This window comes from Gallinula chloropus (assembly GCF_964237585.1).
Source record: "Gallinula chloropus genome assembly, chromosome: 4".
NCBI classification, from domain to species: Eukaryota; Metazoa; Chordata; class Aves; order Gruiformes; family Rallidae; genus Gallinula; species Gallinula chloropus.
This window is the reverse complement of record NC_140088.1, coordinates 43,834,323-43,859,845: the sequence shown is the minus strand read 5'-3', so window position 1 is coordinate 43,859,845 and position 25,523 is coordinate 43,834,323. Positions and strand designations below refer to the sequence as shown.

Sequence of the window (25,523 nt, the reverse complement as noted above, 5' to 3'; positions counted from 1 at the left end):
ACACAATTCATAAAAATCTTTCTACTTTGAACCTGGAAGATTAAAAATAATGCCTCAGCATCTCTTGCTTACTCTCAGGACAGCACTAAGTTAAAGATGACTGGTACAGTCACCAGACTGGATGTAGGCCAGGTACAATACAGAAAGGTTCAGCCTTATTTTTCTAAGTCACAAAAATAGAGCTAAGAGGCAGGAATCTTTAAAAGCAAACAAACAAGCAAACAAAAACGTATCTTGTTAAGAGCTACAGGTTGACATCAACACATAAATGGACACAAGGGAGAAGCAGATACTGCACTGCTGTGGTATGGGCTTTTAACATAAATTAACACAGGGTCTGTTTGTCATCCAGAAGAGCTAGAATACCTAACAGAAATTCAGTAAGAAAATAAAGCCTTATATATCTCTGTACAACACAAACAAGCAACAAATAGAGTAGACAAGGCTGTATTCCCGGTTGCTGTACATCAGGTTTTGTTGTCATCTAGTTCTCAGCCTGGATTTTTTCTGCAGTGACAAAGCACTGGTCACATCACCTGCATTGCTTCAATGAGCATCAGAATAAATGTTAAGGGAAAAATCAAAACTAGGACCCTCCCACTAGCACCAAGTCACACACCAGTAAAGTAGCAGGGTCATCTTTCACTGTAAGGTATCTTGGGACAACAGAGCAAAACCAAGGGCCTTAGACTTAGGGAAGCTGAGTAGTGGTGTTACTTTAATGGAAGATAATAGAATCAAAGCAAATCCCAAACCAAACACACTGTGTACCAGTTGTGAGGGAAGGTATTCTCCCTTCTTGTCAGGCTGATAAAGGAATCATGCCCATGAAAGCTTGAACCCTTCTGCCAACTATTTCACTTTAACAGAAGACAGTCCCTATTGCACAAACTAATAAAAATGCATTTCACTTGGAATAGCTGCTTTCAAGCACTGAAGTTTTCTAAACAAATGCTTAGAGCTTCAAATCAGGAATAAAAATCTGATGTATAATAGGGATTTAACTGAAGGTTTTGTGCCTCTCAAAGGCAATGTGCTGCCCCATATAACTGTAAGCACGGTACACAAGGTTTCAGAAGAAGGTTGCTATTTAAGTTTCTGAAGATTCCAATACATGCCAAGTACAATGAATATGCCTTTTAAGAGAACCTGAAAGCATTGTTGAATTTCTTAAATCATCCACTTGGATTTCTACTACAACACAATAATAGAAGTTCCTCAATAACTCAAACGTAACTAGATTGTGCATTAAATCTTCAATTCTGTAAAACCTGAGTGTATTATTTTGGGCAAGATAAACCAAATCCTTAAAATACAATCATGGTGGCTTTAAGAATAAATCTCAATATTAACCGTGGATACATTTAACCAAGATCTCACAATTTCAGAGTTATAAGCCAATATTTTTTCCAAACAATAAGAGAGTCCAAAATAAATAAAGACTTCTTTAGTTTCATACAAGCTTTCACAGTTCAGATAATCATACAAGCACTGAGATGCAAGTCTAACATTTTCGTAATTTGGAAACTAGTAAAGCCAGAAACTATAAAGCAAAAAATTACCAGATTAGTAGATGCATGTATTTAGCACAACTGCAAGTAAACTTTACAAAACACCTCAGAGAGCATCAGGGTTACTTTCGGGTTTGCTTATATTAATTTCTTCCTTATATTGCAGCTACATGATGCCAAAGAACGGCAATTTGTTGGCCAAACTCGTATTTAAATGGGATACCACAGCCTGGCAACTCCTGAAGTCTTCCCCACTAGGAATAAGATGACAATTCAGTTATCTTTTAGTACTGGGTTAGCATAAGGTCTGAAATGAGTGTTTTGTTCTGAGCTAACCTGTACTTCTCAATTATGACACCCACTCAAAACACTGGCACTAATAATTGTCAGTTCTAAAGATGGCTGTTTTAATAATTTGAGGAAAATTCCATATTAACACTCAAGTTGTGAGTAATTCAGGCCATGGATAGATAGCTGCAAAGATCCTTGCGAGGAATAGTTTCACATTTGCCCCTGCATTACTGTGTTGTGAGAGATCCATGATGACAGTCTTAACTTCCTTCTCCCCAGCAATTTTATTAGCTGCACAGAAGTTAATAAAACAGTTCAGAATACTCCATAAAATCCACCATAAAGAACTATGGGCTACTCCATGAAATGATGGCATTTGATATAAGAACAAGTCCAGATTTGCTGCCAATCTCAAGCTCCTAAATTCAAGTGCACAGGAAAAGTAAAGCACTTTATTTTATGAACAGCACCTAAACAAGACTCATCTAGAAAAGATGGAGAATTCCTACAGACCTTAACAAGTATTTTTATCGGGAACCTAAAGATCCTCAAAAAGCTGTGCTCAATCTCTGTCCAACTGCCTGTGTCAATGGAAGAGAATTTATGCATCACGCATCACGTGTCACGAGTCAGCAAGCTCTCACAGCACCACTACTTGTAACTATGCACTCTTCAAGTGTTTCCCCATCATGCATTCGGTAGAGAAAGCACCTCAAAAGGCAACTGTGAAAGGCAAGGAATTTATGAGCAATGTGGCCTCCTAAAAAAAGCACCTACAAGGTTCAGAAACAAAGCTAAGGTTAGTCAGCTGGTTTTCCACCGCGTTATTACCGATACATCTGCTGTATTACAACTTCCATGTCACCAAGGTTACATAAGGCCTGCATACCAAGTTCATCGTGCAAACTGCTACCGCTTACAGCAGGTGCAGCGGCATGTGAGGCTTCTAAGTGGACACTCCCATTTCTCACCAGCAAGGAGGCGCAAGCGCCGGGCAGAGCTGCCTGGGAAGGGGGGCGGGACTGCACTCTGACCTGGGAGGAGGGCTGCTGGCCTTGCTGACCATCTTGAAGGCTAGGAGAAAACACGGATTGGGGACACGTTACCAGGAAGGAGAGGGGAGAAGGAAAAAAAAAAAAAAAAGAGATAGAAGTAAAACAAGATTTTTCAGTTTAAAGAGGAAAAAGAAGAAAGCCACTTACTAGGATTAAGAAAATACAAAATTGGTGGGTATGTGGACACTTGCTACATTAGCAATCTAGAGATACAATTCCTGTCCTACTACTTAGGACTAGTATTGCTTTGCCTTCTCATACCTTCCCAAGTCACCTTCAAACCCTCAAAAAAAAAAAAATCCTGTAAGTCTTAATTTGTGGGTGCGAAAACCAAATTACCAGTGGTTACTCTAATTCTAGGTTAACCCAATGGATGATCTACTGACAGTGGGGATTATTCCACTAATTTCCATACTGAAGAGTTCTTTCTACTCATTAAGGTATGGTTTGATCAACTGCTCGCATGGCCATTAGAGTGCTGTGATGAATACCCCCAAACTAGAAAGCATCTTTAAGCTCTGAGGTAGTCATACACTACCAGACCTTGCAGATAACTTTTAACTAAAGTTTGGCTTCAGATTTTTTTTTCTACCATATTAAGAATGCTTAAATTTTTAATCAACACAAGTTTTAAGTCTATTTTTATGTTATTTTGACAGTACAGCAAGAACTTTATTACTCAAGAAGTTATTCTGTACCAGATATATACCTGGGTTTTAATTGTCAGCTTGGGAAATTCAGAAAAATTTTTACGTTTACAGCCATATGAGCAAAAACTGCTTCAACGCTCATTTACCTCTTCACAGCTTCTCATCACAAAAATATTTTATAAAGCTATTTCACAAATACATGTTAATAGCTTGTTTAATATAAGCCTGGCAAAATATCAGAATACATGACATTTACACTTGTATATCACATCTACTTTGCAAGATTAGTGTTTCTTTTAACCTTCATTTTGTGCATTTAAAGAAGTTGTCACAGCTGAGGGATGTAATGAAATTAAGATTTTTACACTGATAGAAGCGTTTATATATTAAAGACCATGGAAAATGTCTTAAATACTCTCTTTGGTAAACAATCTGTATCACCTGTTGCTTTTAACATTTCACTGCTTACAGGGTGATGCCACAGTTGGCAGGTAAGGCAACTGAAAAAGCAAGGTTTTTTTAAGAGCTGAGGGTTTCTATCTGATATGCTTGCTTTTAACAATGCTTTCTAGGACATCTGCTTTTTAGTTCTTAGAGCATCACTGGAAAACAAAGTATGGATATAAGTATATTAAAAGGTATTAAGCTCATGCAAAATAAAGCAGTCATGCACAAAGCTCATGACGTAAAAACTGCAGCTCATTATTTATCATATTCTAGCATATTTTAACGTGAACTTGAAATTCACAAAGCCTTCAGTGAGCTACATGGCCATGAAAGCCCTAAGGAAGCTCACAGATGTGCCAGCCCTCACAGTCTCCCTTTATTATCAGTAATACCAAAACAGTGCTAAACAATACTGCCTCCCTTTAAATAGTGGTCTCATTAAAAGCTATATATTTACAAAGCTGCCCTTTCAGTGCCTATCCATATTTATCATATTAAAAGAAACACAAAACATTGACATTAACAGATTGCAGAGATACATTTATTCTCTGCCCAATTAATAATTTTAAAAATACAAATCCTGCTTGGGTCACTGGGGTGCTGCATCAGACACACATGCATACACCACTGATTCCAGAGGATGCCAGTGCATGCTGATGCTTAAAAGCGCCTAACATGCTGTTGACATTTAGGTAGCAGGAGTGGGTGGATGTTCTATACTGGGTTTGGGTGGCGTTTCTTTGTTTTCAAGTTACCAGGCAAAAGTACTCTCAAGTCTTATTTAGCACCAAGCTAGCAGAATTTACTAGACCAGGTTTTACTTGAGGATCTAACCATTGCTAAAAGCACCCACATCTAATACCGTTGTCTCTCTTACTAAACATTCCACAGAGGAAGAGTAGTTGCAACAATAGATAGGATTTTTTTTTAAATAAATTTTTAAAAAATAAGTTGAACTCAACAGATTAAGGGAACATCCCCTTGACACCCAATTTTATGCCACAGTTAGAAGATCAGGTGATTAAAGGTTAACTGGCAAGGATGAAAAAGATGTAACGTTACAGCACGTAAAGATTAGCAAATCTAATACTGTTAGAAGTTTAACATCTGAAGTCATATGGATTAGCAGTATCAGGAGCTAGACCAAGGCAGCTCACCACTAGCATATAGAAGTAAAGCTAGTAGAGTTACAGTGATGTTTTGAAAAGATCTTGGTGATAACTTGCTAAAAAGGTCCTCTGTATTTCTTAACAGATTATTTTTTTCAATCTTTAAGGGTTTCTTCTTCCAGCAACACATAAAACTTAGCAAATGAAAGGTTTTTTCACACTATTCAACTAGAAATCAGAACAGGAATAAATAGAGCTTTCCAAATACATTCCACAGTCAATAGTTCAAATGAAACTTGTGTTAAAGAAATCTGAAAGCATTTTGGTGTTTGATTGGACTAAGGGAATTTAACTCCACTCCAGGGGCAGCCCTTTAGCATCACAAGCAATGCTTTGAGCAAGGTAACCTCACTAAGGATTCAATTTTGAACATAGAATAGAATATAAATATTTGTAATAAAGCCTGTCATTACATCAGAGAAAACTACAGAGTTTGGGTGGGTTGTGTTTTTTGAAAGGAACATGTTAGATAACTAGATGATGTGTAGAAGAAATACAAAAGTAGGATATTTGATCTGATTTTTCACTCTTGAACATCTTGTCTAATTGAATTGTTACTTCGAAAAACTTCAGTTTTCTCACAAGATCTCACTGGAGTCCAGCTTAAGCCACTGTGGAACCTTAATGACTGCACTAGCATATGACAATGAGGCGGCCGTCAGTCTCAGTTTAAAACAGTCCTTTATTTGCCCTACATTCCACCCAAGAAAACACAGTTTTCTGACTAATGCAGTTAAGGAGCTCTGATTAGTCCACACAGCTTCTTATTAGCCAATACTCATAACTACATTACCCTCCTTTTGAAAAAAAACAAAGGGAGATGATTACTAAATAGCTGAGATGATTTAAGAGAACGCAAAGCCTCAGCATCCCTCACTATGGAAGAGCGCACTAGTTTAAAGTTGAGCAAGTTACAGTCAGCAAGACCAGAAGCTTAACAAAAAATTATCTGAAGTTACATGATTACTGCTACATAGAGCGTGAGCCAGTAAAAACACATGTAACTAGTCCTTGTCCTTGATGTGACGTAAGACAATCCTTCAATTGCTAGGCTTCAGGTACCATGCCTGCAATCCTCCTGCCTGAGGAAAATTTGGAGACTTAATCCTTGGTTATTTCAGCAGTGCCACAATGATGGCATGATGCCTTTGTCATCCTCTACCCTTAAGTAGTTTATTTGCTCAGTGTCTGTAGTTTTTCCCCATTAAAAAAAATTGCACAAGTATTCCTGAAATGCAAAGGCAGGCTGCTCCTGTTATTAGAATACAGCTTGGCACATGAGGATCATTAAGAACACACAACGTACAGTTATCCCTGCATATTTCTCATATAACTGGAGGAAGGATTACATGGATATGTATGGAGGAGTGTTCCTTCCTTCACAGGTGATGTTCTGCTCACCAGATTCTCCAACACTGCAGGCAACCACAGGATTAAAAGATTTAAAAAGCAAGTCTACAGTCTTGTTGTGGCTGCTGCTTCTGCTGCCTAAGCTGAGAGACTAGAGTTGCTGTAGGTAACCTATCGCTGAGCTCAGTATTGTTAATGAGCGGGTCAGCGAAGGTTGGAGACTCCTGGGATACACATATATATATATATAGTACATCTTAAACATCGCCAAGGCACGTAAAGTGCTACACAATCAGGCCTGATGGTGAGCAATGCTGTGCCTTCTATAACAAAGGCACTGCTATTACTTCATTATTTCTCTTTTGCTATAAAAAGCTACAATAGGCTGCCTGTATTTCACATCTGGAACCTCTGTGAGCACAATTTGGTTCTTTATGATGCTTTGCCAGTTTGTTATTATGTTTCTCCCATGATCTAGAGCTGTGAAATACAATTAGAGTACCCATCCCTAGTGCTTACTTTCTTAAAGAAAGCCAGAGTGAGGAGTGGTGAACAGGATTCCCATGGGCTTTTTTCCTTGCTTGAAATGGAACACATCTAAAGTATTTGATTAAAAACCACAGAGACTAAATTTGTTAGCATTAGTTCATTGTGTTACCAAGCTGAAATCAGCTACAACATGTTAGAGGATGGCTATCCTGATCATTTTGAAAATAGTGCCACATATACATGCATAATTCAACAAGCCCACAGTGACATGCAGTGACAGCTCAAGGAGGTTATGGTGGGGAAGGAAGTAAAAAGTGCTTTTCTGGCAACACTGGTGGGTGTGGGGAGAAGTGGTCTGCTGCATGCATGCTAAATATGGTGGAACATTTAGATACCCTACCTGAGGGGTGATCCGATGAGCAATGTAGGAGGGGTAGGGTTACTCCCTGCATTGTGCCGGCGTCGTACTGCCTGACGCCTAAATGTGCTGCGTTCACGACGAAATGTGACAGTCTCCTCGCTGGCTTGTGCTGCTGCATCAAGACAGACTTTAGGTCAAATAAGAACCCATCCTAGTTACGTACACAGCAACTTAAGCCTCCTTTCTTCCCCCTGACCCTCCCCAAGTTAATGGATTTGACTTGTAACAACAACAGTAGCTTATGCACTGACTCTTCAATTAACCTGTCTCAAGACAGAATCACAACACACAATTACTAGCAAAAATCTGTGTTTGGGTGTGTGTGTGTTCTTGAATACATAGCTTTTTTGTGACCCCCCAAATAACCATGTTACAAAAGAAAAGTTGAATATACTAAATCTCTTCCATTTACATTGGGCAGGAAGAGATAAAGCTCATCTCACCCTTGATCTCATTTAATAGATAATCAGAAGAGAAGTCTAAAGGACAGAAGACAATCTAAAGTCATCTGCCACTCCTCACCGTAACATCCTCTTTTAGTTTTAGGATTTGTGCCAAACAGGTAAGTTGAGGTTAACCTCATCACACCTCAGGGAACAAAACAAGAGTTGCTTTTTTCCTCGGAAGCACCAAGTGATACCTGTTGCTCCTTTCACACTAGTTACATTATGATTTGGAAGAGCAGGGGGTTGAGATTAAGTAAGAAAGTAACTGCTTGCAGGGCTGGTGTTTTTGTTATTTCAATTCCCTAAACAAAAAAGGTTTAGTCCTCTTAAAAAGCAAGACCAAAACAACCAGCTTTTATGTACTCAAGGGAGTCTTAAGATTTTTGGACAGATTTTACTTCAAAATCCACCTGTGCTCCCTAAATCAGAACTTTGGACTACTTTATAGTGCATCTACAATCTCAGTCTTCCTTGTGAAGCAAGGAAGCTACCGACCAATTCGAGTGCAGAACACTGGAGAGCTCAATGAACGGGTCACAGAGAAAATAGGTTTTTGACAGGCAAGTGAAGGAGGAGGATAAAAAGCCAACTTGACATGAAGTCAGTGCAAGAGGAGATTCACAATTTTGAATGGGAATCACAAATTTGGTAGCCAAGAAGCCTTGCTAGTTACTAGAGTGAGAAAACCAAGGATTGTGTCATGCCAAAATAAAATAAAAGAAACACCACAAAGAAATGCTTTTTTATGGCAGAGAGATCACAGGCAGAGTAGTCCATGTTCAATTAAAACACATTTTAAGTAACAACATTCCTGTCGTTAAACTTCCAAAACTTACCAGCAGAGACTAATGCTAGTCTACAGAGAACAGCAACCTATAGCAACCCACTGCTGCTCCACATACTACTGCAACAGCTCAATTAATCAAGACTGAGTGGAGCAAGAGTCTAATTCAACCCATGAACCACAGGTTAAGTGAATACCATGCATGAAACTTCAATCTCTAGTTTGCTTTAAAAACTACGCAACTACATTGACAGATATATTTTAAGGCTAACATTAAAAGTTGCAAGCATTTCATTTCCAGAACAACAACAGTTAAGGACATCCTTAATTCCCTACTTTCCTACGTTTTCGTGAAAAGCATGGGATTGCTCACTTTCTCTTCATCCCCCCACAACTGTTTTGGTTACTCTAAGCATGAAGAGATGATGCTTCCTGTTCAGTGTTTTTCAGCAAGAATTCAATACATTGCTCTTGGGGTTTAATACACTTTAATGCACAGGCTGATGTCTGCAAGGATTTCTTTATGGTTCTCATAGTTAAAGTACCAGTAAAACAAAACTCACCAAGTAAGATAGTATGAATCCTGACTGTTTTCTGGTAGATGAAGTTAGCACACAAGAGACCGAAACTGTCCACTAATTTTAAGTGCCAATCAGCAGAGCTCATTTTTTACAGTGTATACACATCGGCACATAAAAATATGTTTCACAATACAGCTTCCACTGACTTCCGATGCAAAAGCAATTCCACACAGTTCCTGGTAATCAGTGCAGTTGAGAACCACAAAATAAAAAGAACAGTGACTAGTCTTAAGTGAAACACAAACACCTAAGGCTGTAAACATCAGCATTACATCTTAACTACCATTCACAACTACTGAGTGAAAGCAGCACTCAGATGTAACCCTTCAAGGCAGCACACATCACTGACAGCATCTGGATCTTTTTTCCTATCATCTATTCAGCAGTCATCACCTTCTGCACCAAGTGAAGCCCAAACTGTGAAAAGGCTAGAGGTCCTTCCTATGCAGCTCCCATTTAACACTGAGGCAAGTTACCTCAAGCACCAACTAAGACAGCATCCTCCGAGGAAAACAGGTATATACAAACACATCTGAAGATAAAAAGTTCAAAGTCAAAGCTCATATGTCCTTGGGGATGAAATTCAAAGCTGCACAGGCAAACAGTTCTGGCACTTCTTAACTTTTTATTATTTTGCTCTCATCTTCAAAAAGTCTAAGTAGATTTTGGTCTAGCTCTCACCTAACCTACCAAGGAATTGTTAATTTTTCCTGAAATTTCTACTCAGGGAACATGATCTATATACACTCTTCCTGAGCATATGTAGCGACACTCACAAGCAAATCTAGAAATTCTTCTGTGAAGACTGCAGAGCTTTTCAGCCCAACAAGCTCCCAGTCTGCAAACATTATGCAACATTTCCAGACGCTGTATGTTAAAATCATGACTACATGAAATAAAAAAAAGCTAGTTAAGCAGAAAGGAATAGGATTTGAAATGTGAAAAGCCAAACAGCAAAGTTTGGGTTTGGCTGTTTGTGTAAGGTTTGTTGGTTGTGTTTGGTTTTTAGGGGTTTTGTGTCTGGGTGGAGTTTCTTAAAACTAATTTAAAGAACACATAGGATTAAAATATATACCAGTATGGAAAGCTACTTATTCTAATACATATTTGTGCTTCTATTTGCCTTTAATTAGAAGGAGCAGTACAACAGCTTATGAGTTCACCAGTAGGACGCAAGATAAAGCTCCTAAAATGTTCTCTATCATGCTCTGAGAGCAGTTTCATCATGAGGGAAATAGCTTTACCAGAAATATGCTTCCTTGCATTTCCAGAATAAAAACTAATTCTGTTGAAGTCTGTTCTATTTTTCTGTTTTATCTTAAACTTCCCTGTTGAAACACTACCCTTCATTAGCATCAGGAAATTTAAGTATGGTTCTCCTGCATGTTGTCATATGAATTTGAAACCTCAATATTATCTGGTCTCAAGAACAAATAAATCAGGTTTGAAGTTTAAAGTGCACAAGTTCGAAGTACAAACCTATCGATCTCTGGGAGGTAAAGTAAGAGATGGAGAACTAATAACACCTTTATAGCAAGTTTAACTCTCCCACACCTATTCCCAAACTCAATGTATCTATTTTCACATAGGAAATAAATATGTGTTCACATGCACAGTTTCATTAATGAATACAAAAATCAATGTAATTCATTTTTTCTTCTTTCATTACATTTGATTGGAAAATGCCAAATTAGCAGCTACAGTCACAAGGATGCTACACACAATGGCAATGATGATTTCCCATTAAATAAAATTTATTACAGAGAATTCTAGAGCAACAAATAATTCACATCCCTTTGCCAAACAGCTAGGAACATCAGGTTGAATCACTCTGCCTGCAGGTTGTGTCTTTCCAAAATTTCTCTTTATATACCATACAAGTGGTTGTGAGGTAAACCCCTGTAGCTCCTTAAAGTTTTGGCTATGCAATTGTACAATACAACTTGCTTTGTATTGTACATAAAACATAACATGCAAAGATTTTCTTTCAAACAGGAACATTCACACATACATGCCAAAACACTTATAACATCACTGAACATATATACCACTGCTTTAACCCAGGCTTAGAAGACAGAAATTGAAGGAACATGAGATGAAAAAGCAGAATTTCCAAATTTTGTTGCATTAACAAGTCTTATTCAATTTTTGCTGGGCAAAAAAAACCCCAACCCACTAAACCAAATTCTTCAGACAAACTTGGAAATAGATTTTTTCCCAAATACAAAGATTCCTGGAAAGACAGGGCAGTGAGGTAATACAGAGGTAAAGCATTCATGCCGAAAATCAGAGTTCTTAGGATGAAACTTGCAAACTTCAGTCTAACCAGAAAGAAAACAAAAACAGCCCCACGCAATGGAAACACGGTGCCCCTCAGTCTAAAAAGTCTCAGTGTTTTGAACATTGGTCAGGGTAATCACAGATGCATGGAACCTGCGTGATGCTTGGGCTTGCTGTTTCTCTCCCTATCCATACAGAAACTGATTCTACTTTCAACCACTTGTAATGACCAACCCTATGAATTCTCAGTGACAGCTGAAATGCATGGTTTGTCGCTCACACGTTCACATCAGCAATGAAATCTGCCTTTTAACACTGAACATACTTGACCAAAGCAAATAGCTGAAGTCTAGGTCTTTTGTATTATCTAAATCCCGTCTGTGTTCAAAACCTGATAAACGTGATACTGCTCACACGTACTGATGGGACAACACCATCACTCTCCTTCCAACTGAAGCACTTTTGTAGCCATAAAACTATTATACGAAATGCTTGTAGAATGAAGGAGTGCACTCAGTCCATCTCTACAGAATCACAAGGCTGGAAAAGACCTTTAAGATCCTTGAGTCCAACCATTTCTGTTCTATGCTAAACCATATCCCTAAGTACCTCATCTACACGTCTGTTGAACACACGCAGGGTCAGTGACTCAATCACCTCCCTGGGCAGCCTGTGCCAGGCCCTGACAACTTTCTCAGTTAAAAATTTTTTCCTAGTATCCAATCTAAATCTGCCCTGGCACAGCTTCATGCCATTTCCCCCTGTTCTATCTTCTGTCACCTGGCTGTAGAGACCATCGCCCACCTCTCTACACCCTCCTGTCAGGTAGCTGTAATGTGGTGATAAGGTCTCCCTTCAGCCTCCTCTTCTCCAGGCTAAACACCCTCAGCCATTCCTCATAGGATTTGCCCTCCAGCCCCCTCCTCAGCCTGGACTCACTCTAGGACCTCAATGTCCTTCTAATGGTGAGGAGCCTAGAACTGGACACAGCACTCAAGGTGTGGCCTCACCAATGCTGAGTACAGGGGCAAAATGATACTGATCATCATGAGCTATGCACCACCACCGGAAGACCTACAATTGTAGGGATTTCTTCTACTTCTCCAATGAAAGAGCACAATGCTGGCTTACAGCATTACAGCTTACTGTGGGCTGTCAATGGAAAATATCACTAAAGCCAATTTTGGAGAAACAGGTATGTGGTCAGCAAAGGGGAAAAAAAAACCAGAAGGACATCTTTAAGATAAAAACTTTTGCTAGAAAACAGGGCAGAGAAAAACAGCACACAATTTACAAAGGAAAGCTTGTTACATGGGAAAAAAAAAAAAAAGAGACAAAGAAACAAGGGAAGTAAAGCTCACGACTTCAGTGTTGTGGCTTAATGTAAGAAAGAAAACAGAGTCTGAGATTAGGTCAGAGGAGTATTTCCAATTACACCAAACCAGTCACTACAGCAATCCGCAAAGCAAAACACTGTCAAGCAGGGTATGCTAGGAGAATGAAACCATTGGGTTTGAATTCTGAACCAAACATTTTTACAGTCCAGCTTGACAGACAAGTTTCTGTACTAATGCCAAAGACTAAACTAGGAGTCTCAGTCATACTACTTCACCACCATACTTCCCACTTCCATTATCCCACTTTGAAAAACATTATGTGAAAGAATTCTTGAATACAGCCTTGATCACATTTGGGTCAAGGTTCTGACACAATCTGATACCCTGTTCAATCCAGTCCCTATATCCAGGGATTTGGGTATGAATAGTAGTAGTGTGTTCATGCAGCAGACAAGTGTTCATAACCTACATTAATCTGTATAAAACTCAATTCTGACTTTGGATTTAATCACCGTAAAGAAGAGATCCTTTAAATCTTTAGAGCACACAGCCTCTCCAGAGTAAGCAGTACTGCTCATCAGTATAGCACACAGAGTCAGGTTTGTCTTGAATGGGCTTCTATAAATTATAAAACTAGATGTTAATTAGTAGCCAACTTCGATATATTCTGGAATTACATCTCACAGCTACATCTGGCAGCAATGTGATGACTTCCATTACAGTTCAGAGAGCTCTCAGAACTTTCTTGGCTGTATGGTTAACAGTAAATCCAGGTGCATCTACAAAGCAGCATGAAAAAAAAGTGGCTTATAAACTTATGTTTGTAGACACAACTTCATTTATACCAAAAATTCATATTCAACTCCTGTTTGAGGTTAATACTTGGCAAATTTATGAACACCATATCCTACTTGTCAACAAAATTGAAGCATTATTTCCAAATCTATTAGACTGCAAGAGGTAGTTGCATAAATGCTGCCCATCTAAGACATGCAAAACAGCTCACTCCCACAGCAGTGCAAAGTATTTTAAAAGAACTGAACTACTGCTTTTGGTTTCTTCAGGAAGCTTGAGAGAATTTAGCCAGGGTCACATTTCATAAGTAATAATTGTTTGCCTATCCCCAGGATTATATGTAACATTTTGCTTCATATTTTAACTTTATTCTTAAATCACGAAATGAAAACTCTGGTATTGTCCGCCTAAAAGGGGGCAAAACAGGCAGGACTGAGTCCCCACACAAATGTGCTAAAACTGCGTTTTGCTTTAATAGGTAGTGATTAACAATTAGTAGATGCAAGATTCATTCCAAGAGTTGTTTCATTGTTAAGTTCCAAAAACTGCAGAATTCCACTTCAGCCCCACACATCACTCCTAACACTGTTCACATCTTTGTGTCCAACTGCAACATCTCACCTCTGCTGAGATGACAAGATATCCAAAATCAGAGGTAACCCTGTAAAACCCAACCTTTACACAAAAATAAAAAAAGCAGTGGCAGAACTACATTATGCTTCCAAAGTCAGACATTGGGAAGGGCATTAAAATGTCTGTTATACAAGAACCAAATGATGCGTACATTATGACACTGGTAGTTGACATCTAAAAATTAAGTAGTAGAACACAGTCTTGTGATTCCAATAAACAAACCTGTATAGAAGACAGCCCTTTCTACTGACATACCTGCTTAATCTGATCCAGTTACAGTAGGGGTCCTGCTGAACACATGCACAGAGATTGCTGACACACAGAGCCAGATTACAGTGACTTTACATGTTTTTAAATTTCCACCATTTTCTAAACTCCTTCAGAGTTTGATTTCTCACACAAGACTGTTTGGCTTAGTGTGAATAAGAACTGACAGACTCCCAGATAAGAGACCAGAAGCCCCACCTTCTGTAACTGTATCGATTCCACCTGCAGAAAACACAAACCCAACCATGAAACAGCTCTACAACACAGGCAGAGTACGGACTGATTGCAGACCACAGGCAACATACGCATAGTAGGAAAAGGGTGATGTATCAGTAGCAGGTGACATGACCACCCGCTGCACAGCAGAGAAACAAATTGTGCTTTGAATTTTTGAGAGAATACCCTCTAATAATTATACAGATAGGCTAAGCATACAAGTACAAACCAGGCAGACTGAAAGGACAAACAGGTTTCCATATGCACTGCAAGATTCTAATCCAAGCTCAAACACGCCTGTGTGGTCTGCCCGCCGAGATGTGCTGCGGACCACAAAGAGCAAGAGAACAGGATGAGCTGTTACCTCGGTATCACTATGCAATGCGCAGGAGGAAGACGGCATCACACTGCATGCAGTTTTATTCACAGAAGGGTACAGAACTCGGAGTCAGAGCAAATAAAAAGTTCAATTACAGCAAGTTGTAAAAAAGTAGCAACTTCAAGGGTGAATCTCTTATAGTTAATACAGAACTAGGGGAAGAGCACTTGACTTGTCAGGTCAGCTCCAGTTTTACAGAACATCACCATGTCACACAGGGCATTACGTTGGTTCTTTACACCTTTGCAAGCAGGCATCCAGAAATAGCACGTAGCTGAGAGAAACCAGGCATAGGAGACTATCAAAGGTGGCATTTCCAAAATACCACTAGACACCTAGGCAAACTTTTACACATCTAAGCAACTACATCTAACCCATAACCCACCAATTCTCTAGCTACTTTTACAGGTTGAACAATTGAACAAGGACAGCAGCCATTGTAAGACATTCTCCATTTTTTGTTATACACCCACCACATGTATTTAATTACAGAATTCAAGTGCCGTTCGTCTGCATTTTAATGAACTGCAGTTTCCATTCAAACACACAAATTATCTTGTAAGAAGTGAGTCATTCACCACTTCCTGGCTTAATAAGCTAGAAATGAAACTGCTATGTCCTATCTGCTGAAGTAAAACATGTACAGATTTGTATAGCATCCTGCTCAATAAAAGAATACGAAAGGCCATATCCATTACAGAACACTTTTGAGCAGTTACAGAAACAAGTAAGGAAGTATTCTTTAGTTCCCTCCCTAAAGACATAAAAATAAAGTGAAGTTATAATTACTGATTTAAGTCATATTTAACAAAAAAGTACTGAACGCTGCTGACTGGAAAAAAGAAGGTGGTATTAATACCAGTCTTTGGTTATCCACCATTCATTTTTTAATTATTTGTTTCAGAAAGTTATCAGAAGCAATCACAGAAATGTAAAGATATTTATATAAATTTATAACACAATCCTTTCAGCAGGAGGTTTGACCAGACATCTACAACTCCTATCCAAGCAATGGATGGGCCTCATTAAAATCCAAATCAAGTTTATTCTGCAATTTATCTTCTACATATAATTAAAAGCTTCTTAATTTGATCAAATAACTGTTATACACACGATATATATTCACATTACACATATATGTCTTTAAAAACACTCCTGAATATTGAGGACAGCTCAATAGTGGGAAATAATATAAAGCAAGTTAGATTCCAAGTTAAAACATTTTCTCTGATTACTCACAGGTAAGCCCAAATAAGAAAGCCTATTACAAAACTTGTAGTATAAGCTATAAATGTGGGAAAAAAACCACAACACCAAAAAACACAGAAAAGAAAAAACAGTAGAAATGAAGGACAACACAAAGGTATTATTCATTTGAGTCATGAACAGACACATTCAAAATAATTACTGGCTTGATGCTAGACATGGCTGCATAAATATTTTTGTAACACTAAAGAAAAGTTGTATTTTTGTTCTACAATGACACTTATTTCTTACAATCATAAAATAAACATTTCCATTCTACTGGTAATAAAAATTTAAGATACAGCAAGTGTTAGCAACCTTATGCTGTCATCAAACTTGAAGAACCTGAATCCAAACTGCTTTCGAAGTCTGCCTGAAGCAGACTATTTAATGGTAAAATTACTCTCAGACATTAAGAAGAGTTGTCACAAATCAAACTAAGAATGTGTGTGAAGTTTTTAGCTTGCAGTTAGTACTAGGAAACAAACCTCTTTCATTAAAGCTACTGCACAACTCTGGTACAAGGACTAACAGAACACAGAGGGTACCAATGTAAGCAGAGATATGTGTGTAGATTTTTAAGTGAAGGCCTCCAAATAGGTCTGAACCAGTCAAATTTGATCAGTAATCAGTATTTGCCCCACCACCCTCAAATTATTTCTACTGATTTTTCGAGTTTGGGACAAGGAAGGAGAACTATTCCCCTATTTCTTCTCACTGCAAGTTGTACATCTCTTGACCACTACACTTTGTGTAGCCAGTCTAAATAGCAAGATCAGTAAATTTGGTACAATTTCCTAAAAATAGATCATCTCAAGTACAATTTTATGATCCATTTTTGTGCTGATGTAACAAGATCCAGATTATCTGGTACATATTACCCTCAATCAATCCCAAAAGTCAGACAGGTAATTAGCAATCCCACACTGTGCTAAAAACATATTTTAAACATACTTATCATCCATGACACACAAAGCTTTCCAGCTAAAGCAGACAATACAGCTAACCAAGGAAAAAAGAGACTAAAGCATCATTACAAGTGATAAAAAAGTGTTAAGAGTTCCAATTACTTTGTTAATGCCCCTATTAATCAGTATTACCACCAGTTACTACAGGTAAGCTGTATTAAACCAAGCGAAGCAGTTGTTACCAAAAATGAGGAAACTACATTCCTCTCTCCAGCATAGGAAGGTTACTGTGTTCTCATAATGCCAACAGAAAAAAAACAACCCACAACCCCCAAAGGAAACAACACTGTCTAGCCAACAAGGTCAAGGCTAAGCAAAAAATCAAATCCCTAGGAGGATGCAGCTTTGTAACTAGAACATCTAGGAATGGGCAATCCAAGGCAGCATGGTAAGGGGGGAGTAGGGGTTTTGTTTTTCTGGATATCACCTCAAGCTATGCCAAAGTTCACCTAAGAGGCAGCAGCAACTTCAAACAATCACTTCCACATTCCGAATTTTCTAAACTACACAGTCTTTCGAACAAAAATACTCTTTTATTGTAAACTTTTCAAATAGTACACATAAATTGATGTTTGAGAGTCTGATTTGGTCATGAGTTTTAGGGCACAGCTCTAGTTAACAAAGACTGTCAGTTACAGACCCATAACACCATAAACCCGTAGATTTCATAACATTTCCTTGAACTTCTGTAGGTCTTCCAAGGCATCATGAGAGAAATGCTTTAATCAGTTTTACCAGGCAAGAGTGAAGAAACAGGAAGACACTTATGTTTAGTTGTAACTTAAGTCAGAAATCAGACTCATTAACAAAATACAGCAAGATACTTCTGGCAGGTCATTTACTTACCTCCACTTGCTGAGTCTTGCTCTTCCCCTTCAGGAAACGTAGCCTGGCTTGGTAAGCTATTCCTAGAACGAGTGACTGACTCTAAGTGTGAAGCCCTTCCCAACAGAGATAGCTCATCTAGCACCTCTCCTTCTTTGGCTTCCAAATCAGATTTTGAAGTGGTTAACTGTTTTATGTTACCTGGTGCCATTAAGCTATTTGGGTCATTTAAACAAGCTACAGTACCACTGTCCAGGCTTAATACTCTGGCACGATTCTTGGCACTGTTTGTGCTAGAAGTCCGACGTGTAGATCGTTTTTTGCTAATTCCTTCAGAGCTTACATGGGTTTTGTGAGCATTTTCAGGGTCTGTGCCCCCACGTTCTTTAGAAACGTATTTGGTCTTTAGAGCACTGTACTTTCCCTCAGGAGACTGGCATGAATGGGAGGTGGTGCTGGAAGAGCTATCACTGCTGAACTGGTGAGCTGACTGCATACTTGACGTCCTGCTCAAGTCACTTTGATCACTGGAGTCCTCATCATGACAAAACACAGCACTGTGAGGTTTAGTACCAGATACACCTCGGAAGGAAACATATTCCCTGTGCCGACTGGAGTCAAAGCTACTAGCCCGTTTTTTTCCTGTCCTTCTCCGGCTGGACTTGTGGGTAGAGGCTGTTCGATGTATTAAACTAGAAGATTTTGGTCGAACATCTCCTTCTTTTTGTTTTCCACTCGTTTCTTTAGAAGCTCTTGAATCTACTAACACAGCTAGTTTCTCACTCTGCTCCTCTCTTTGTTCAGCAGCCTTCCCAGATGGCCTGTCAGCTTGCGTAGTCAGTTCATTGGCATGCGGGTTCTTATTGGCCTCTTCTGAAGCAGAGGCACCAAGACCCTTCTGACCATGCATCTCATCAGATGCACCAGAGTACCTGACCTCCTGAACACCACCACTAGTGCTCACTTCCACAGCAGTCCTTTCGCTACTAGTCCTTTTGTCAGTAGAACTACTGTCATCCTCCGAGCCAAGAATGCAGTCCCTTTTCTTACCATCTTTTTTCTCTTCTCTAGGAGACTCCTCCTCATGCTCTGACAACACACTTTCTATATGTGTTGAGCTAGTATGTTCACTTTTATAGCTACTGATGGTACTGTTAGTGTCACGATCAGTTCCACTGCAGTAGCTTTCTGTTGAACCACTGCTTCTAGTACTCAGGCTTCTCAGACTGTCCACGCTTTTGTCTGCTTTCAAGGATCTGCTCTTCCCACTCTTAGCCAGTGGTTGAGGGCTGCTACTTTTCAGAATGTCATCTAATTGAAAGACTCCTGAAATGCAAGAGTTTTCAGCCAAGGACTCTCTGGATCCAGAGGGAGGCTTGGAAGCTTCTAACTCACTGACAGGATCTAGTCCTCGTCTTTGCTGATAGAGGGGGAAGTCATTTAGTGAAGCATCTGGAAAAGCGACAGCAGAGCTAGAAGTCCTTGGTACACCACGTGGTCTATGATCCTTCCTATAGGAGTGAGAATGCAGAGTTACAAGTGAAGCTACTTCTGTGTCACATGCACTGGTTTTAGACTGGTCCACGAGCTGGTTGTTTGAGAGGCACACTTTGTCACTGCTGTCTCTTGGCAAATCCTGTCCAGAGGATAACGAAGGTTGGATGGAGACAAACGAGTCGTTCGACACCAGACGAAAAAGCTTCCGATCAGTTGCCAGATCTGTTTAAGTACACATTTAAAAACGTTCATGTAGAATGTTCATGTAGGTTACACAATCTGCTTTACAACTGCGTGTTTATACCAGATAAAGCAAACTGACAAATCCATTCGCAAGTACTACGCATCACATTACCATTTGAAAGACTTCCTAGCATCTGGGCAAACCCCACAGAGGTTTTATGAAAAAGAAACATCAACACCAGCTTATAAAAGACAACAGTATTCTGACACTGCCCCAGCCTTGTCAGCTATCTCAGATTTAAGGCTTTTGTGTACCCTGCCTTTTATTTCCTACACGGAAAACTGTTTCACATAAGCTTTTAAATTACTGAAGAAAACAGAGCAAGCACTATTAACTTTGAAGTCACAAAAACCCAACAAAAATCACCTTTCCTACCAGATACCAAGCAAGCTAACAGCAAGGATGCAGGCACTGGCACAGGTCTACTGGTACTATAATGAAACTCCCAGTGAAGTTACCTAGTTTTACTACCTCAAACTGGTGCTGTTAAAAGAAACATGAGGACTTGCTGTTGGCTCTTGGTCAGAACAATTGTTTCAGTTACCCATCGCAAGCAGTCTCCTGTAACAGTGTCCAGCTGCAGGTAGTGCTGACAGCCAGGCAGCTTTCCTTTTTGGCACTGTCACTAAAAATAGATCTGGAGGCCAAATTAAGTCACACTCTCCAAAAAGGTGTGCAAATACAATCGCTACCTGTAACTTGAGACTTAACACACAGTTCCATTACTCTCACCTGAAAGTAGTTGAACCCTGCTGCCTAATTACAAGCAGGGCCACCTGTAGCCTCTTATTTTAAACATACTTTCCACACTACAATCACAATATAGCAACTGAAAGGAACCCATCAGTCTGATGAGACTGGGAATACTGTAGCTCACTTTGGCCAGTTAGCTTCTTGTCATCACCGGGTACTTTAAATATCAAACTAAAGATTGTCCTACAAGTTTTAGGCTCTATTTTTGTCAGAACAGAATTTTTTGTGGCAATGAAGCTGAATGAAAAATGAGATTGGAAACAAAACTGGACAGCTGAAGAATACAAGCTAGTAGTCTCCTTGCATCATAGGAAAAAGCAATTACAAAAATCTGATAGCTTGCATGTTAGAAGTAGTCTGTAGTCTGTCCAGAAGCACAGAACTCTGGTGCAGCATTATTTATCTTACAGAAAACCTTGTCTGATTTAAAATAAAAGTCATTTCTGCTGCACTGGAAAACAAAGGAAATTAGTCAGTCTACAACAAATTCCCTAAATCCCATGCCATTTTCAGTATGGCAGGTCATCCAGAGACATGTAAGCTAGCTATCTTTCAGCAGTAAGAAAACAGTAAGTATTCATTACCTGCTGGAAGATGCCAGAACAAGAAACATGCAGCCAGAGAATAAAGATAAAAGTATTCCAGCTATGCATCCCAGGAACTTAATTAAGAAAGGAAACAGCTTCAAGATACCCTTTCCTGAGAGTCTTCTCAGCAAATTGCATTAATTTATTTAGCATGTTAAACAAAGGGTCTTTGGTAACAAAATACCACGTTCAATATGCAGAAGAAGAAATTTTACCTTGTTCTTCACTCCCTTCTTTACATAGACTAGAACTCTGGCCAAGACTTAAACTGATATCATCAGAGGTCTTGGCAGTGTCAGTATCTCCTGTGAATTTTAAAAAAAGAAGAGTACTAGTGGTCAAAGCAGCAACACATACATCTACATACACCACAGATCTCTCCTGTCATGAGACACAGTTGCTTTTATTTTTTTATTTAAAAAGGTGAATAACAATAACTACAAGTAACACAAGATGACTTATCACTTAGTGATAAGTATTGCCTACTCTTTCTTTTGGTTGGTATGTTAGAAAGTTGTCATTCAACTACACAGATCTTCCATGAAGAGCTGTAAAAGAATCCTATATAGAACCCAATGGAAATTATTTTTTTTTTCCTTAAAGATGTGGTAATTTCTTTTTTCATGGCTGCCAATAAAAGTGAGGGGCAAACTGTAACAAAATACTTGTAAAGATTAAAAAGGGAAAAAAATCAGGAAGGTGACAAAAATCCACATCTCCTTTTCTTTTGTCTTATTTTTGGCTTAATTTACAATACAGCAACTTCCCATATTACAAATAACATTTTTTACTTTTGCTAGATCTCAAACAAGAAGTAATCAAGACACTGAAATTTAATATCAGGAGGGAAATTAGTTGCATGGAACTGAAAATAGTACGGAAAGTCCATTCAAACCAATCCCCTGGCTCTGCATTTTCAAGTAAAAGAAAAACCTGTCGTTTCATGGAAAATCTAGCACGCATGCCAGGGTTTCCTCTCCTTGTGTTTTAGGCACTTAATTTGCAACTCCAGAGATGATTTCTTCCAATTAGTAAGTGCTGTACATAGCTCACAAAACAGTTCTGAAGGTGAGCAAGGCAGACAATATTGGTAAACACCACAGTGAACACTACTGATCTGAAGTGTTACTGGAAGGTAATTAAGTAGCAGCTAAAAATCTCACCTTTGATGGTCGCTGCTGTGCCCAGACGAGATAACCCAGAGCCAACCTAGAAAAAAAAAAAAAAGAGGGGGAAATATAGCTGTAAACTTCCAGGAATTACCCAACTGTTGTTTCCTACTCCTGCAATGCATCTATCTGCCTATACACCTAGGAAAGATTTTGAAAAGCACAACAGCATTTGACAGCACGGTGCTGTAAATCCATTTCCAGTTCAATGTTTCCACTGCAAACAAAGTTAAAACATCTAATTATGCATCCAACTCTAACACTCCATTATTCTGTTTTATAGCCAAAGTATTTGGAGATTTTACTGTGCTGATTTTAAAGTTTCCAATATAGTTATACTTAAAGTGGAAACAAGTATTAGTATGGTGATACACTAATAAACATTTAGCTTCACAATAGCAGTTAATAGTGAGCACTGTTGCCTCAAATGCTTAAAGACAACACCACGTTAATATAAAACTTACTTGTTCAACATGATAAACTAACTAAATCCAGAAACTGTTCCCATTGGAGGAGATATGTATTTTTACCAGGTTTAGTTTTCACGTCTGTCAGAGTTGATCCAATGACCAGATAACCACCAGAACCAAAGCACTGGTACATGGAAAGCAGCAGCAGCATGAACAGGGGATATGGCAGCTGAATAAACTTATGACCATTTAATCTAATAATTTTATTTTATCTAATTCACAGAATCACAAGGTTGGAAGAGACCTTTGAAGATCGAGTCCAACCACTCCCATCCTATGCTAAACCATATCCTTAAGTACCACATCAACCCGTTTTTTGGACACATCCAGGGATGGTGACTGAACCACCTCCCTGGGCAGCCTGTGCCAGGCCCTGACAAATCTTTCAGTAAAAATTTTTTCTAATATCCAATCTAAACCTGCCCTGGCACAGCTTCATGCCATTTCCCCTTGTTCTATCTTCTGTCACCTGGCTGTAGAGACCATCGCCCACCTCTCTACACCCTCCTGTCAGGTAGTTGTAGGTGGTAAGGTCTCCCCTCAGCCTCCTCTTCTCCAGGCTGAACACCCCCAGCTCCCTCAGCCACTCCTCATAGGATTTGCCCTCCAGCCCTTCACCAGCCTGGTTGCCCTTCTCTGCACTTGCTCAAGGACCTCAATGTCCTTTTTATGGTGGGGAGCCCAGAACTGCACACAGTACTCAAGGTGTGGCCTCACGAATGCCAAGTACAGGGGCACAATCACCTCCCCAGACCTACTGGCCACACTGTTCTTGATACAAGCCAGAATGCCATTGGCCTTCTTGGCCGCCTGGGCACACTGCTGGCTCATATTCAGCCTGCAGTCACCCAACACCCCCAGGTCCTTCTCTTCCTGACAGCTCTCCAGACAGTCTCCCACAAGCCTGTAGTGCTGCATGGGGTTATTATGTCCCATGTGCAGCACTCTACACTTGGCCTTGTTAAACTTCATCCCGTTGGTCTCAGCCCATGGGTCCAGACTGTTCAGATCCCTCTGAAGAGCCTCCCTACCCTCAGGCAGATCAACACTTCCTCCTTGTTTAGTGACATCTGCAAACTTACTGAGGGAGCATTCAGTCCCTTCATCAAGGTCATTGATAAAGATGTTGAATAAGACTGGACCCAGGACTGAGCCCTGGGGGATGCCACTCGTGACCAGCCTCCAGCTGGATTTAGTTCCATTCACCACCACCCTTTGGGCCCGTCCATCCAGCCAGTTTTTAACCCAGCTGAGGATCCACCTGTCCAGGCCAGTGTCAGCCAGTTTCTCAGTCAGAATGCTGTGAGAAACCATGTCAAAGGCTTTATTGAAGTCCAGGTAGACCACATCCACAGCCTTCCCCTTGTCCATTAAGCGGGTCACCTTGTCATAGAAGGTGATCAGGTTAGTTTGACAGGATCTACCTTTTGTAAACCCATGTTGACTAGGCCTGATCCCCTGGCCATCACACATGTGCTGCATGATAGCTCCCAAGATGACCCTCTCCATGATCTTCCCCGGGACTGAGATCAGACTGACAGGCCTGTAGTTCCCCGGATCCTCCTTCCGCCTTCCTCCCTCTTGTTCCTGAAAGTGCAATTTTTCTTTTGAAGATGGTTTCCAAGCACACAGATTACAGCATGGAAGACCACGCAGCATTCTTTGATCTATTCTTGGATATGAGTTACAATCACATTTCAAATTTGTAGTATCTACTTTGCAGCCATGTTCAGTGACCAGCCCGCAGGCAGGTACCTCCTTATACAACCAGCTGGCTGCTCAGGTCTGCAGTCTGCCTCTGCTACACACATCCTGTAATCCATAGCTCATTATTTTGCAGAGGTGCTAAACAGAGCTTATGCTTTCCCTCAAGAATATTGCCAGTATCACCTCTCGAAGGACTTCAAATAGTACACAAAATTGCTTGTGTCCAACTACTCAGAAACAGGACAGGAGAAAAGGACTTCAAGGCACAATCTGAACCCAAGATACAGAACAAGTATGGCAGTTTGACTTTACAGGATGCTTACTGGGATGCTGTCTTCCAAAAATCTCTGCTCCAAATGACTCCCAGTGAAAATCAGCATAATGCTATTAATTCGCAGCAAACAGAGTAATCTGAATAAGCTTGCACATTTTATTGAGCCATACTACAGAAGAACAATGGCTTAGCTACATGCAATGCAAAAAAAACAGCTGGAGCTTGTTTAATGCATTTTCTTTACTACAAAGTCATGCACCCCTTTAGTTAGTCATTTTGCCATGTTTCAATTTCAGTAACATCCCTTGCTGAATGCAAAGGCATCAGCATGAGAAAGGTATTTCATACAAAAAGCTGACTAGAACTCACAATGCGCTGTTCAAATACCTTTTTGTGCTGCAAATTCAATCACAGGGGACTCCTGAGCTCTATACTGCCTTTCACAGTAGCTTTAGTAGCGTAATATTGTCAGCATTAAAGCACACAGGAAAGAATACAGAGCTTTATCACACTTTAACATTAAAACTGTTATGAGTATATTTGGAATAGGTATTTTTCCCAAAGACCAGTCAAAGCAAGATGATCCCTAGCCTAGTTCTGTCTTCCTACATAGACCACCCCTGCCTTTTCCTTTGAACACTACCAAATACCTTCTGTCTTCAAAGGAGAAAAAAAATCCCTTA

The 25,523-nt window shown here is 39.6% G+C and overlaps 1 protein-coding gene across 2 annotated transcripts in view; it reads right to left on the bottom strand.

Moving 5' to 3' along the window:
• The window catches only part of PCNX1 (pecanex 1), a gene marked incomplete at its 5' end in the record, with an annotated part of 87,975 nt that overhangs the window by 47,034 nt on the left and 15,418 nt on the right, over positions 1–25,523 (bottom strand). For both annotated transcript variants that reach the window (XM_084262905.1, XM_084262906.1), the window contains 5 exons: positions 2,692–2,876; positions 7,363–7,495; positions 18,161–19,858; positions 21,436–21,525; positions 22,384–22,429. In XM_084262905.1, the coding sequence (XP_084119031.1) occupies positions 2,692–2,876; positions 7,363–7,495; positions 18,161–19,858; positions 21,436–21,525; positions 22,384–22,429 (2,152 nt within the window). The remainder of the gene's footprint in view (positions 1–2,691; positions 2,877–7,362; positions 7,496–18,160; positions 19,859–21,435; positions 21,526–22,383; positions 22,430–25,523) is intronic.